General features: G+C 42.0%; 1 protein-coding gene across 4 annotated transcripts in view; it reads right to left on the minus strand.

The window, feature by feature from the left end:
• Positions 1 to 6,112: 6,112 nt before the first annotated feature.
• Positions 6,113 to 14,219, minus strand: part of LOC105494703 (argonaute RISC component 4) — a 52,788-nt gene continuing 44,681 nt past the window's right edge. For 3 of the 4 annotated variants that reach the window (XM_011763408.3, XM_011763407.3, XM_011763406.3), the window contains exons 16-18: positions 12,331 to 12,432; positions 11,551 to 11,750; positions 6,113 to 9,456 (exon numbers count right to left, since the gene is read on the minus strand). In XM_011763408.3, coding sequence (XP_011761710.1) covers positions 9,348 to 9,456; positions 11,551 to 11,750; positions 12,331 to 12,432 — 411 coding nt within the window. In that variant the 3' untranslated portion in view covers positions 6,113 to 9,347. The remainder of the gene's footprint in view (positions 9,457 to 11,550; positions 11,751 to 12,330; positions 12,433 to 14,219) is intronic. The other variant, XR_011623184.1, reaches the window with a different exon arrangement.

Raw genomic sequence — 14,219 nt, forward strand, 5'->3', positions numbered from 1 at the left:
GACTACAGATTTGTGCCATCACACCCAGGTCAAGACAGTGGATATGTTTGATTATGGTGATGCATATGCTCAAACCCATTAAATTGTAACATTAGATATGTGCAGCTTTTCTATATCAATGACACCTCAAAAAACTGTTTTAAAAAAAGATAGTGGTTATCTTTGACCAGAACAGGTTCAGGTAGTGACTCAGAAGGGGTCCTGGAGGGCTTCTGTTTTTAAATCTGGGTGGAAGTTGCATGGATGTCTCTGCTTTGCAAAAAGTTGGGCTCCACACTTAAGATCTAAATATTTTACTATACACATACGTCAAAAAAATTAGAAAAGGCAATACAGTAGAGTCTTCTCGCACTCTTTCCTCTTCTAGTTTTTTTCCACTTGTACATCAGATCTCATTCCCTCCAACTTCCTTCAAGTTTGTCCTCTATTGTGCGTCTTTTCTCTTTCCAGTATTTCCAATTTGTCCCTCTTTACTGACTCCTTCCCTAGTGCGTAAATGTGCTCAATCTCTCCCATTCTGAAAAACGAATCATTTCCTACCCCAGCTAATATCAGAATTCATTATTTCCCTTTATATCCAACCTACCAACTATAGTACTACAGGGTCTTCAGATCTCTATAGTCAAGCTTCTGCCTTCTCCAGCCACAGATATTGCTTTCACCAGGGTCACCTATAACTTCCTTGCTGCAAATTCCAGTGGAAACTTCAGATTTTGTCTTTTTAGATCACAATTGGATAGTTAGCCACTTCCTTCTTCTTTGTAGCTTATGTATATGTGTTTCCAAGCCTTTATGTATATGATTGCATTTAATCTTTCCAACTCTGGGATGTAAGTACTAGTACTATCTCCATTTTATGAATAAGAAAACTTGAGTCTAAGAGAGGTTAACTTGCCCAGTGTCACACAGCTAACTCCTACATAGTCCATCCTGTACATACTTGATGAAATGCTCTTTTCCCTTGATTTCTAAGACAACTTGTTCTCTTGTATCCATTTGTCCATGGGTTTTGTTTCTTTGCTTTGTGAGACAGAGTCTCCCTCTGTTGCCCAGGCTGGAGTGCAGTGGCGCAATCTCAGCTCACTGCAACCTCCACCTCCTGGGTTCAAATGATTCTCCCGCCTCAGCCTCCTGAGTAGCTGGGATTATAGATGCCTGCCACCATGCCCAGCTGATTTTTGTATTTGTAGTAGAGATGGGTTCTCACCGGGCTGGTCAGGTTGGTCTTGAACTCCTGACCTCGTGATCCACCCACCTCGGCCTCCCAAAGTGCTGGGATTACAGGCGTGAGCCACTGTGCAGGGCCATTCATGTTTTATTTCCTTTGGACATCTCTCTTCCTCTGTCTACCCTTTAAATATTTGTGTCCCCCAGGACTCTAAGTTTTTCATCTCTTCTTGGCCTGCGTGATCTTTCTGGGCACATATTTGAATGGTTTTAATTACCACCTGTGTATTTACGGCTCCCAGTCTCTTTCTCCAGTCCATAGGCACCAGCTCTCATCTCCAGCTTGTACAACACTGAATTTACCACCTTCCTCCTTCCTAAAAATCTTCTTCTCTGTTCATTCTCTCAGTGGCACTATTTTTTACCCAGCTGCCCAAGCCAGAAATCTGAGAGCCCTTCTAATGAGTCTGCCTCTTTCCCTCACTCTCTGTATCCATTTTGTCGCCAAGTTCTGCGTTTTCTATTTTCTGACTACCTCATGTGTTCATTCCTTCTTTCAATGGCAGTATCACTGCTCAGATTCAAGCCTTATCATCTTTTGCTTGGCTATTGCAATAAAAATTGAACTTCTCTTTAGCAGAACTTCAGCTTCAACCTAGTCACAATACTGCTGGCAAAATTAACAGATTAGAGTCTGTTATTCCCCTGTACCTATGTGATAAACTCTAAACTCCATGAAATGCCATTTAACTTCTGTCCTGTCCTGTCAGGACTTGGTGCCTGCCTTGCGTCCAATTCCTCCTTCATCCCTTATAATCAAAAATTACTGAGATTACTTGTAAATCAAACATATCATGATCTTTTTTTTGTTTGTTTGTTTGTTTTTTGAGATGGAGTCTCGCTCTGTCGCCCAGGCTGGAGTGCAGTGGCGCGATCTCGGCTCACTGCAAGCTCCGCCTCCTGGGTTCACGCCATTCTCCTGCCTCAGCCTCCCGAGTAGCTGGGACTACAGGCGCCCGCCACCTCGCCCGGCTAGTTTTTTGTGTTTTTAGTAGAGACGGGGTTTCACCGTGTTAGCCAGGATGGTCTCGATCTCCTGACCTTGTGATCCGCCCGCCTCGGCCTCCCAAAGTGCTGGGATTACAGGCTTGAGCCACCGCGCCCGGCCCCATGATCTTTTTTTTTTAACTTCTGTCTTTCATCTTTGTATTTCCTACCATGTCATAGAAACTCCAGAAATGTTTGTTAAACTAAATTTATTTTCTTCCTTCTTCAATCTGTAATATAGTTGCTAGTTTTCTTCCAACCCATCTACCCCTGATTTTGTCCCTCTTCTCTTTAAAGACTTGCCACTGGCTGGGCGTGGTGGCTCGCACCTATAATCCCAGCTACTTAGAAGGCTGAGGATGGGGAATCATTTGAGGCCAGGAGTTCGAGGCCAACCTGGACAACATAGCATGATCTCATCTCTTAAAAAAATGTCAGCCTGAGCAACATAGTAAGACTACATCTCTACAAATTATTATTTTTTAAACTAGCTGGGGATGGTGGCACACTCCTGTAGTCCCTGCTACTCAGGAGACTGAAGCATGAGGATCGCTTGAGCCCAGGAGTTTGAGGTTCAGTGAGCTATGATATGATACCACTGAACTTCAGTCTGGACAAAAGAGCAAGACTCTGTCAAAGAAAAAAAAAAACAAGACTTGCCACTAGCTTTGGAGAATAGTCAACACAGAAGAAATCAGAGGCAAGAGACAGAGAAAAAGAAACAGAGAAACAAAAGGGACACATGCCTTGTGATGGTGCTGATCAGTCTGTCATTCCCCTACTTACTGGCCACCATCCCCCTAACAGGAGTGGGCCCGCAAGCCATTCCTGACTGATGTAACACATCCCCCAGAAATTCAGGGATGGACACATGAGCATGACACAAGTGGTGGGGGGTGAGGTGGGAATAAGGCCATTTGGACATACCTGAATCATACAAAATAATGAGGTTTCTGACCGGGTGCGGTGGCTCATGCCTGTAATCCCAGCACGTGGGGAGGCTGAGGTGGGCGGATCACCTGAGGTCTGGAGTTTGAGACCAGCCTGGCCAACATGCTGAAAGCCTGTCTCTACTAAAAATACAAAAATTAGCTGGGTGTGGTGGCACACACCTGTAATCCCAGCCACTTGGGAGGCTGAGACAGGAGAATCGCTTGAACCCTGGGAGGTAGAGGTTGCAGTGAGCCAAGATTTCGCCATTGCACTCCAGCCTGGGTGACAGAGTGAGATTCCATCTCAATAATAATAGTAATAACAACAACAACAAATTTTCTTTTTCTTTTTTTTTTTTTTTTTGAGACGGAGTCTCGCTCTGTCGCCCAGGCTGGAGTGCAGTGGCCGGATCTCAGCTCACTGCAAGCTCCGCCTCCCGAGCTTACACCATTCTCCTACCTCAGCCTCCGGAGTAGCTAGGACTACAGGCGCCCGCCACGTCGCCCGGCTAGTTTTTTGTATTTTTTTTTTTAGTAGAGACGGGGTTTCAACGTGTTAGCCAAGATGATCTCGATCTCCTGACCTCGTGATCCACCCATCTCGGCCTCCCAAAGTGCTGGGATTACAGGCTTGAGCCACCGCACCCGGCCGGAAAAATTCTTGAAGCAGTATTGATACAGGGCCCAGGAACGCTCTGTTGCTGGGATGAAGATATCAATAGAAAGTGACTGACAGACCCGGTGCAGTGGCTCACACCTGTAATCCCAGCATTTTGAGAGGCCAAGGTGGGAGGATGGCTTGAGTCCAGGAGTTTGAGACCAGCCTGGACAACATGGCAAAACACCATCTCTACAGAAATACAGAAATTAGCAGGGCATGGTGATGCGCACTTCCTGTAGTTCCTGCTATTCAGCAGGCTGAGGTGGCAGGATTGCTTGAGCCTGGGAGGTCAAGGCTGCAGGGAGCTATGATCCTGTTACTGCACTCCAGCCTGGGTGACAGAGTGAGACCCTGTCTTAAAAAACTAAATAAAAAATAATTTAAAAAATAAGCCAGGCATGGTGGCTCACGCCTATAATTCCAGCACTTTGGGAGGCCAAGGCGGGCGGATCACGAGGTTAGGAGATTGAGACCATCCTGGCTAACATGGTGAAACCCCGTCTCTACTAAAAATACAAAAAAATTAGCCGGGCAAGGTGGCGGGTGCCTGTAGTCTCAGCTACTCGGGAGGCTGAGGCAGGAGAATGGTGTGAACCCGGGAAGCGGAGCTTGCAGTGAGCTGAGATCGCACCACTGCGCTCCAGCCTGGGCGGCAGAGCAAGACTCTATACTCAACAAATAAATAAATAAATAAATAAATAAAGTGACTGACAGATAGTAGGCACCCAGTGTTAATCTCGCTGCCTCTTCCTCCATCTCATGCCAAATTAGAATGAATTCTTTGAATAATTAAGTTTTCACTCTTCTGTGTTCCTAGCACCTAGGCAGAGCATAGCATGTACCCAGTTCATGATAAATGTTTGATAACTGATAAATATGGAGATAGTATACAGATGGAAAAAGCAACTGCCTTCTAGTAGAGTTATATGTAGAACTTTCTCCTCTGGCAAACTATAAATTCCCTAAGGAATTGTCCCTGCCATGACTTAGCAAAAGGGCTTTGCTGGTGAGAATTTTTCTAAAGATGAGACTGGATAGCCCTAGGTTGGATGAATTGGAGCAGCTTCTCCTCTGGAGAACTTAAGTCTTATAAAGTGTGTGGCCACACTGCCCTCTGGAGACTGCAGATTCTTCTCAAGCATTGCTTAAATAGATCTTCCCATTAAGAGCCATATCCAGAACTCCGATCAATCTTGTAAAAGTTTTCATATGTGAAGTGTTGCTGAAAAGCTCTTCTAAAATTCTCAAATAGCAATTTCTTTTTTAAAAGTTTTATTTTAGTTTTAATTGACACATAATAATTGTATACCAAATAGCAATTTTTAAAAATAGGGAGTCCCAAGAGTTAAAAACACAAAGTTTTTCCACTGTTCTTTGTAAAATTTCTCATACAGAGGAAATTGTTTTTAAAAAGCAACCACGTATGTTGCCATTACAGTGTACTGTATACTTATTAGACAATTGACAGGAAAAACAACTTTTGGCACAAGAATGCCAATTTATTCCCTTTTTGGACACATAAACACAAAATATCCCTGCAGGCCAAAAAAAAATTGCAAAATTTAAACGACCATCATCTTATCTCAACATGAGGATACAACCCCTCCCTTAATAGTTTAGAAAGTACCTCGTATTGCTAGAGACATACATCCAGTCCAAATTTAATAAAATACATTTTAAAACATTACAGGCTTAATAATATAGAAACAAAAATCACACCATTAGTCAAAGGAACAAATGCAAACATTTTCAGCCACTAGACATAGAAAGAGCATGAATATGTCAATAGCAAGGCATAAGAAAATGGTTAATCAATAACAAGATCTTTCCTTTAATTTTACAAGGAAAACTTCTTGGAGTTGAAACAGTATTGATACAATGCCCTCAGCCTCCACTTTCTTAAAATGAAAGCAGAGCTACCACCTTGCTATTGAGCAAGAAAATATTACAGCACATTCACAAAAGGTCGTTAGGACAGGGTGGAGAGGGTGGGCCTTATTAAACAGTGGATTATATTTTCCCACTCTAAGGGTAGGCAGCTTTGCCAGGTAGGTAAGCTCTGATGGAGGCTGGGCACCAGATCCTAAAACACAGACCATATAGAACATGTCTGCTTGAAAATCATCACCTTTGGAAGCAGCAAATAGAATTTACAGTAAGAATGAATATGTTCTGCTGCCCAGAACGCTGGTTGCATTAAGCCAGCTAATTCACTTTATAAGCCATTCAGGATTCAACAGCTAACAACACCACCACCAAAACATAATCGGTTCAACATTTGGGTCATCACCACTCTCTTAATGTCCCCATTTTTTTTTTTTTTTTTCGAGACGGAGTTTCGCTCTTGTTGCCCAGGCTGGAGTAATAGCTCACTGCACCGTCCACCTCCTGGGTTCAAGCGATTCTCCTGCCTCAGCCTCCCGAGTAGCTGGGATTACAGGCATCCACCACCAGGCCCGGCTAATTTTTTGTATTTTTAGTAGAGATGGGGTTTCACCATGTTGGTCAGGCTGGTCTCGAACTCCCGACCTCAGGTGATCCACCCACCTCGGCCTCCCAAAGTGCTGGAATTATAGGCGTGAGCCACCACGCCCGGCCAATGTCCCCACTTCTTATCCCCAAATTATTATTCTTTAGCATTGCTACATTTAAATCTTTCACACCACATGACAGTGCCTAAACAGGCTGCATTTAAAAAACAAAAACCAAACCAAACCAAACAGCCTAAAACTACTTCTAGAGAATGCACACCTCCCATTGATTGACACATGCGTAACGACTCAGTCAGTCCCGAGGGGGTTACCTATTAAAATTGTCAAGCCGAGTTAAAGTAAAACCATGCATTCAGACTTGCTCGCAATCATATTGCTGCAACTCTGGTTCTGCAGTGATTAGCTCTTCAAGATTCACCCCTCAGCAAGTTTTTGCCAATAATCCCAGTTCTTCCAAATTTCTTCCCTTTTGTCCAAAATGACAGCATTGCACCTTTAGTGGTACTATTTTCTATAAAAATAGGCCTCCCGGCTTTTCTTCCACCACCACACCGATTTACCCCAGCGTGCCAGGACTGACTGAGGTCTTAAAAGCTGTATTGTTCGAGGTCGAGCGTAGAGCAAGACAAGCTAATCAGGGATTTTGGAACATGGCCTTGCTCCCTGCTCCATACATGCCAGGAGATGGTGAGAAGTGACGCTTCTTCTGTGCATTATTAATAAGCAAGCCCGAGGCACTCAAGTGCAGGTGTGGTGCCCGCTGGCCAGCCAGCCAGCCACCAAGAGTTCTTCACATCTTGGATTCCTGCGAGTCCTCCTTCTCCTAAAAAAGCTTCCGTTTTTTCCTCCTCTTGGGTCCAGAGTGGCCATGCTGAAGGGTATTCTCTGTGCTCTCCCTGAACAAGTGTGAATAAAAGCAGCAGCCAGCCCCTCACCAACATGTCCTGATTTGTATTATCCAAGTGAGGTATTTGCAAAAAAAAAAAAAAGGAAAATTTTAAGAAATTAACATCTGCCATCTCTTCACTCCTGGCTATGTTGTGCTTCAGTTACAGAACTTGCTTTTCATCCCACTATCTGCAGGGATCAAGGACGTCTGCACTCATCTTAATGAGCAACAGGCCTCGATCGACATTATAAAACTCTCTCTCAGAGACCAGGCTCATCAGCAAACACAGGTGGCGCCATTGATCAACAGCACATGGAAATGTAAACTTCAATGTATTTACAAGTTTATTTAAATGACTGAAGAAAAACAGTGCTTTATATTGCTGGGATTTTGAGAAGGCTAGTTTATGAGATTTGAAACGTCTCATGAGTTCTAGCAAACACCCTTCACCATCATTTCCCCACCAGCAGTTTCCAGGCAGGGGAGGCAAAATTGTTTTTACCCCATTGTGTCTATCTCTTTCCCTAGCGCCTTCCTCAGCCATATGGAGTGTGGCTCCAGGCCTTTTATCCCCTTTTCCATCCCTCACTCCTGATGTCCCGGATAGAGAATTACAAGTCAGTAAACTCTGGGCTGGGAAACACTGGCTGGAGCTACCAAGACACTATGTAACTGTTGTCCATTCACAAAGTATTATCTACACTACATACAGAATACATTTTCCCCTACATTTTAACTGATGCTCGCTTTAGAGCAACTCCCTTTGTTGGGACGAGAAAGGAATCCCATCTCCCTGTGAGTGGAATTCAGAGTCTATTAAGAAAAATCAACCTTTTCCACACAGTTTTAGTTTAATAAAAGGAAGGAAAACCCACCAAGTACATTTCAGGTCGAAAGAGAAGCAAAAAATTTGTACTGCAAGTAGTCGTGTGAGTTACCTTGATTCCCAGGAAAAGAAATTTTAAATGCTGGTACATTTTTGCAAGTTGCAGCATCACTCAATGTACCTTAAGGACTGGCAAAGCCTTTCCAATAAGGAAGCATCCTGGTTCTAGCTTATTTTAAAACAAAGTGACAGGACACCAACTGTGAATATAAAACAGGTAAAAATAATTCTTTAAAAAGGCATGGAAATATATGTCTTTTCTGATTGGTTTCAGAAATTGCCAGATTATGATATATAAGAAATAGCTGATAAAATCATACCGAAGTCTCATCTAGAAAACTACATTGTTGGGGAAGGAAGAGGAGAGACCTTAAAAAATGTTTATTGCCAAAGTTAAGTTTCTATGAGAAAAGTTTAAAAATCATTTAGATCTAACAAACCACACAGCAGCATAAAATGGGCACTTTTGAAAACTTGGAAAAATACTAAAAGCAATTTTTTTTTTCAAATGGGGGAAACATGAGTACTTTTATCATGGCAGTGTTATCTCTGTCACTGTGACATGCATTACATCTGTTTATGTCACACATTCACAAAAGTCGACCAAATAAGAGAACTGCCTGTTTGAATCTGCAGCCAAATATAGTGCAAATTGCCTGGCAGCGTGTACTTGCACCAGCACAAGTCTGCAGAGACCAATAAGATAAAGTAGTAAAACTAATAAAACTCTGTAACAAACTTTCAAAAATTAATGCTCATTAAAGGCATTTACAGTGGCAAAGTCAGAAATCTTCATTAAAAAGTCTATGGACCCACACAATTAAATAGTTACACTGAACTGAAGTAGATTGTTTGGTTTTTCTCTCCCACTTATGCATACACCCCACTCAATGACTACAGAAAAAAGGAATAATCTTCTTTTCTAAGACTAGAGGGATGCGGTGAACACCACAGCTAGCAAAATATTCCATAGAAACCCTTCTTGTAAAGTCCTTTAGAAAGTCCAGGCTGATCAGCCTTTGCACATTGAGGTAAAAATTCAGTCCAGTGCATCAGAAAAGATAATCTATGAGTATCTATTACTTTAAAAAAATGGCTCAATTTTGTTGACGCATCAGACAGTGCTGCAAAGTATAGATTCAGTGCAACTATTCCGAGCTGCTGGTAGAAGACCACCTGAAGTCAACTTGGCTCGATCTAGAGGCTGTAGGCATTTGAAACATTTTGAGGCTGCATGGGGTGCCAAATTGGTTGAGTTCTTTTTCTGAGACTCTCAGGCAAAATACATCGTGTGCTGGGTATCATGGTGGATTTGCACAGCCTTAGCCAAGGCCTGAGGATCCCGGCCGTTGCTCTGTCCTGACACATGACTGCCTTCCGCACTGTAAAGAGAATAAAACAAAACAAAACAAAGCAAAACAAACAAAGAAACAAACAAAAAACCAACAACAACAACAAAAACAAAAAACAGGTATAACAGAAGACCACTTCAAACTTCACACATTTCAAATAGCACAAACCGTACTAGATTCTAGAATATCTTAGGCTTAAGCTTTAGCTTCTTGAATAATTTGTTATGGTCCTCTAAACATCAGTTGGCTCAACTGAACTTCTTTAATGGGCTGCTGCAAGAATTAAATAATATAATGTCTGCAAAGACACAATCCTTAACAGTATCCATATAAAGATTTCCACTGCCCATTATGTCTAGCTAATTTCTTTAGGCTTCAGTCAAATGCCATTTTTCCCCACAGAAATCTTCTTTGACTTTAAGGTCCAGGTCAGAGCCACCTGGAACATGCTTTCACAGAATCCTATATTTTTCTTTCATGGTACTAAACACAATTGAAATTAAATTATTACTTGGGTAATTATTTATTTTCCCACTGGGATATAAACTCCAAGAAAGCAGCAACTTTGTCCACCTTGCTCACCACTGTATCCTTGGTGTCTAGCACATAATACCACAAAGTCTCAATAAACCATTAGTTGAAGGAGATTCCCAGCAAATGCTATTGTGCCACCAGTCTCTTCTTTTCTTCCCCTCACTAACTATATAACCTTGGACACATAATAACTCCTCTGAACTTTAGTCTTTTGGAGTAACAACAACAACTTCTAAACATACTACTTAAGGATACCATGTGATATAAAGGGCTTGACAAGCTGTAAATCCCCATTCCTCTTCTGACTTTCTCTTTAAGTGATTATTATCCTTATCATCTAGGCTCAAAATCTTAGCCATCTTTTACTTCACCCTTTCCTCTGACACGCATATCCAATTAACTGTTAAGTCCTGTCTATTCTATCCTAGGAACAGCATTTTACATTTAACAGTCTTGTTCCAACATACTTTTGCAGCCTCATACCTGCTTGTTCCCCTTTACTATCCTCCAGCCAAAGAAAATTTGCTACTGTACAAACATGTCACTTGCTTTCTCTCCTTGTGTCCATTGTTCCCTCTGCCCTGAAAATTCTTTTCACTTTTTTGTAGAGCCAAATTCTAGCCATCCAGCTATGAACTCTTCTCTAAAAGCCTCTCCTCTGGTGTCCCATTGCACTTTTATCTCTACTGACTTGGGCTACTTGTCAGTTGTATATTTGCTATACTGTCTCCCGTACTGAAATATAAAATCCCTGTGGACAAGAAATACGTCTTACTCATCTTAGTATTTCTAGCACCTAGTACAGTACTGGGCACACAGTCAATACCTAATAAATATGCCGAATAAATGAAAGCACATTACAGAATGGGAGGTACAAAGCCACAGCTGGACATGTTCCATAATAGCGTATTTTCAACCCTTACAGAAATAGACTTGCAGTGGAATGTCTACTATTTAGCAGCTGAATTCAGACTTGGGGAAGAGCCCAGAAACTGCTACACTTCACAGATGGTCATTCGGAAAAGAAAATTAATGCAGAGAGCTTGTTTAGCTATTTAATAGAAGCTCAGGAATAGGTCAAAATATCAGATTGTCTTATTCTCCCAAGATGCCTATTTGAGAGTGAGAATGGTCTGTGCCCCCACTCTCACATACCCATCCAGGTTCACTCTGGGGTATTTTTCCAGAATGTACCAAAAGCAAAGGGAACTGGTCAGGCCTCCTCACTTGCAGGAAGTGGAATCCACAGCCCTGTGACTGCTTTGACCGGAGCCAGGGTACTGTGTTGACCACTTTTTGAGGCTACTTAGGACCTGAGCAGAACTGAAATGCATTTGGCTCCATGGGAGAACCACAAGAAGCTCCAGATTAAACTCCTTTAGAGACACAACGCAAGTATAAACAAGCCTAAGCACTTCTTGGACCAAAAGTCATATTACAAGCTCTCAGAGGCACATGCAACTTTATATTCTCCTTACAATTTAAACGCTGAGAGAAAGTTTAAATCCTTATAAGAGTTTTCTATCGTAGCTCATTTTTTTAACATGCTACTAAAATATAAAGAGACTTTATTGTGCCTAAGAAACTTGCCTGTCATGATCTTTATCCACCAGATGATACCTTGCCCTAAATGCTACAAGCCGGGCATAATATGCAGGGGCTGGAATAGAGACTGAGCGAGTGCACCTCACATAGGTGTGACACAGCTGGTAAGTCAGTAGCTGGAGTTCATCTGCAGTGAAGCAGTTGTCATCCCACAAGACCTGGTAATGTGAGGGACGGCTAGTTCCCTGGGGAGAGAGTTTTATGATTAATTTGTTGTTGTTGTTGTTGTTGTTGTTGTTTGAGATGGAGTCTCACTCTGTCACCTAGGCTGGAATGCAGTAGCACGATCTTGGTTCACTGAAACCTCCGCCTCTGGAGTTCAAACGATTCTCCTGCCTCAGCCTCCCAAGTAGCTGGGACTATAAGTGCACGCCACCATGCCCAGCTAATTTTTGTATTTTTTAGTAGAGACAGGGTTTTGCCACATTGGTCAGGCTGGTCTCAAACTCCTGACCTCAGGTGATCTGCCCACCTTGGCCACCTGAAGTGCTTGGATTACAAGCATGAGCCACCGTGCCTGGCCTGATTAATGTGTTTCTGACATGACACGAGAGGAGAAAATAATTGAAACCTACTCCTTAAACTCAGAAATACTTCTGCCTAGCACACCTACAAGCAAATACCTAGACCAAAAGATGACAATTCTAGGATACAAGCATTAACAAAGTTAGGCATGGTGTTAAATAACAAGTCCACTCAAGCTAGTTGCTGAATTTGCAAACATCTCTCTATCAAGTCAAAGATCTGAAGCAGCTTCCAAATTACCTGAATTCCTGCATGACTACAGAGGTAAAAGTCAAACTCAGATGGATGTGTGATGGTACTATCCACTGTAGTGCCTGCTGGTACATTGCCACTTTTCCCTACCTACAAAAAACCAAAAAAAGTCATTAGTCATCAAAGTGCCAAACTGGGCTCAGGCCATTTTTTTCTTTTGTGTGTTAATTGGGAGCAAGCTGGTATATCTCTCTTAAATTAAGTCTTGAAAATCACTTTCATTCAAGATGTTGAATCCTCTGTAACTTTCCCTTAGCCCAACCATTTTAACCTATAGTATTTTCACAAACAAATATGTTCCAGGATCTCTTCAGGAAGATACAGACAAAAAATATTTTACCTGTGGCTTTGGGCTACAACATTATTATACATTTACAGATGACACAGTGGTATGTTCATAGAGGAGAAAAAACATTTAACTTTTTTTTTTTTTTTTTGAGACGGAGTCTCGCTCTGTCTCCCGGGCTGGAGTGCAGGGGCCGGATCTCAGCTCACTGCAAGCTCTGCCTCCCGGGTTTATGCCATTCTCCTGCCTCAGCCTCCCGAGTAGCTGGGACTACAGGCGCGCCGCCACCTCGCCCGGCTAATTTTTTGTATTTTTTTAGTAGAGACGGGGTTTCACCGTGTTAGCCAGGATAGTCTCGATCTCCTGACCTCGTGATCCGCCCGTCTCGGCCTCCCAAAGTGAACATTTAACATTTAAGATAGATAAACTTCCTGAGAAAGAAACAGTTTTATTCCTTTCTTGGAGTAAAAAAATATTCACAATTTTCAGTAAAAGTAAGATTAAGGAATCTTTAAACTGGTTTACCAGGTTCAACATAACTAATACTTTTTTTTTTTTTTTGAGACAGGGTCTCACTCTGTCACCCAGGCTGGAGTGCACTGGCAGGATCATAGCTCACTGCAGCCTTGGATTCCTGGACTCAAGGAATCCTTTCACCTCAGCCTCCTGAGTAGCTGGGGCTATAGGCACACATGCCATTACGTCTGGCTAATTTTTTTGTTTTTTTTTTTGAGAGATGGGGTCTAATTTTGTTGCCCAGGCTGGACTCAAACTCCTGGGCTCAAGCAATTCTCCCACCTTGGCCTCCCAAAGTGCTAGGACTACAGGTATGAGCTACCACACCTGGCAACAGCAAACACTTTAATAATAATAATAATAATAAAAAGTCACTGGCAAATGGTTATCAGGAAGAAAGCACTGAAATGGGAACTAAAAAACCAGTTTCAGATCTAGGCCTAGCCTTGCAACTATATACCTTGAACAAAGCTTATTATCTTTACACCTCGATCTAATCATCTATAAAATTAGGTGATGTTCTCTTACCCTTTTAAAATTCCAAGCAAAAACCCTACAGACAAGATTTGAAAATCAAATTTCTAGGAAGGCAAGAGGGGAACTTCAGAAATGGATTACAAGGGAAGGAATTAAATCTTGCTATTTGGTCACCCTCTTCTGCTGTACAGCAGGGCTCAGTATGAACACGTTTATTTAGCATACAGGCACAAATGCGATGGGAGTTTATTTGGCTCCATTTTAACTATTGTTACCTTCAGCTGAAGATCGTACACCTATGCATACATAACTCTATGAGTATAGAAAAATCTCCTTCTATCAAATGTATATATGATCTTGGGTTCCTAGCTGGATCAGAAGAAATCTAATTGAGTTACATTGGTTCTAGCATTTTTTTTCCCCAAAGTGTGTTCTTTAGGAATATTAGTTTTGCAGGATGTGTTTAGGTAGTTTATGGTGGAACAAACCTGAGAAATACAGGGTCAAATTAAAGTTAAAAATATTTTTCTACTGTATGACTTCTCAAAACCTTTATTTAGTCATGTATAATCTTTAAGAGGGATATAGAGTATATAGC

The sequence above is a fragment of the Macaca nemestrina genome, chromosome 1 (assembly GCF_043159975.1).
Source record: "Macaca nemestrina isolate mMacNem1 chromosome 1, mMacNem.hap1, whole genome shotgun sequence".
Lineage (NCBI taxonomy): Eukaryota > Metazoa > Chordata > Mammalia > Primates > Cercopithecidae > Macaca > Macaca nemestrina.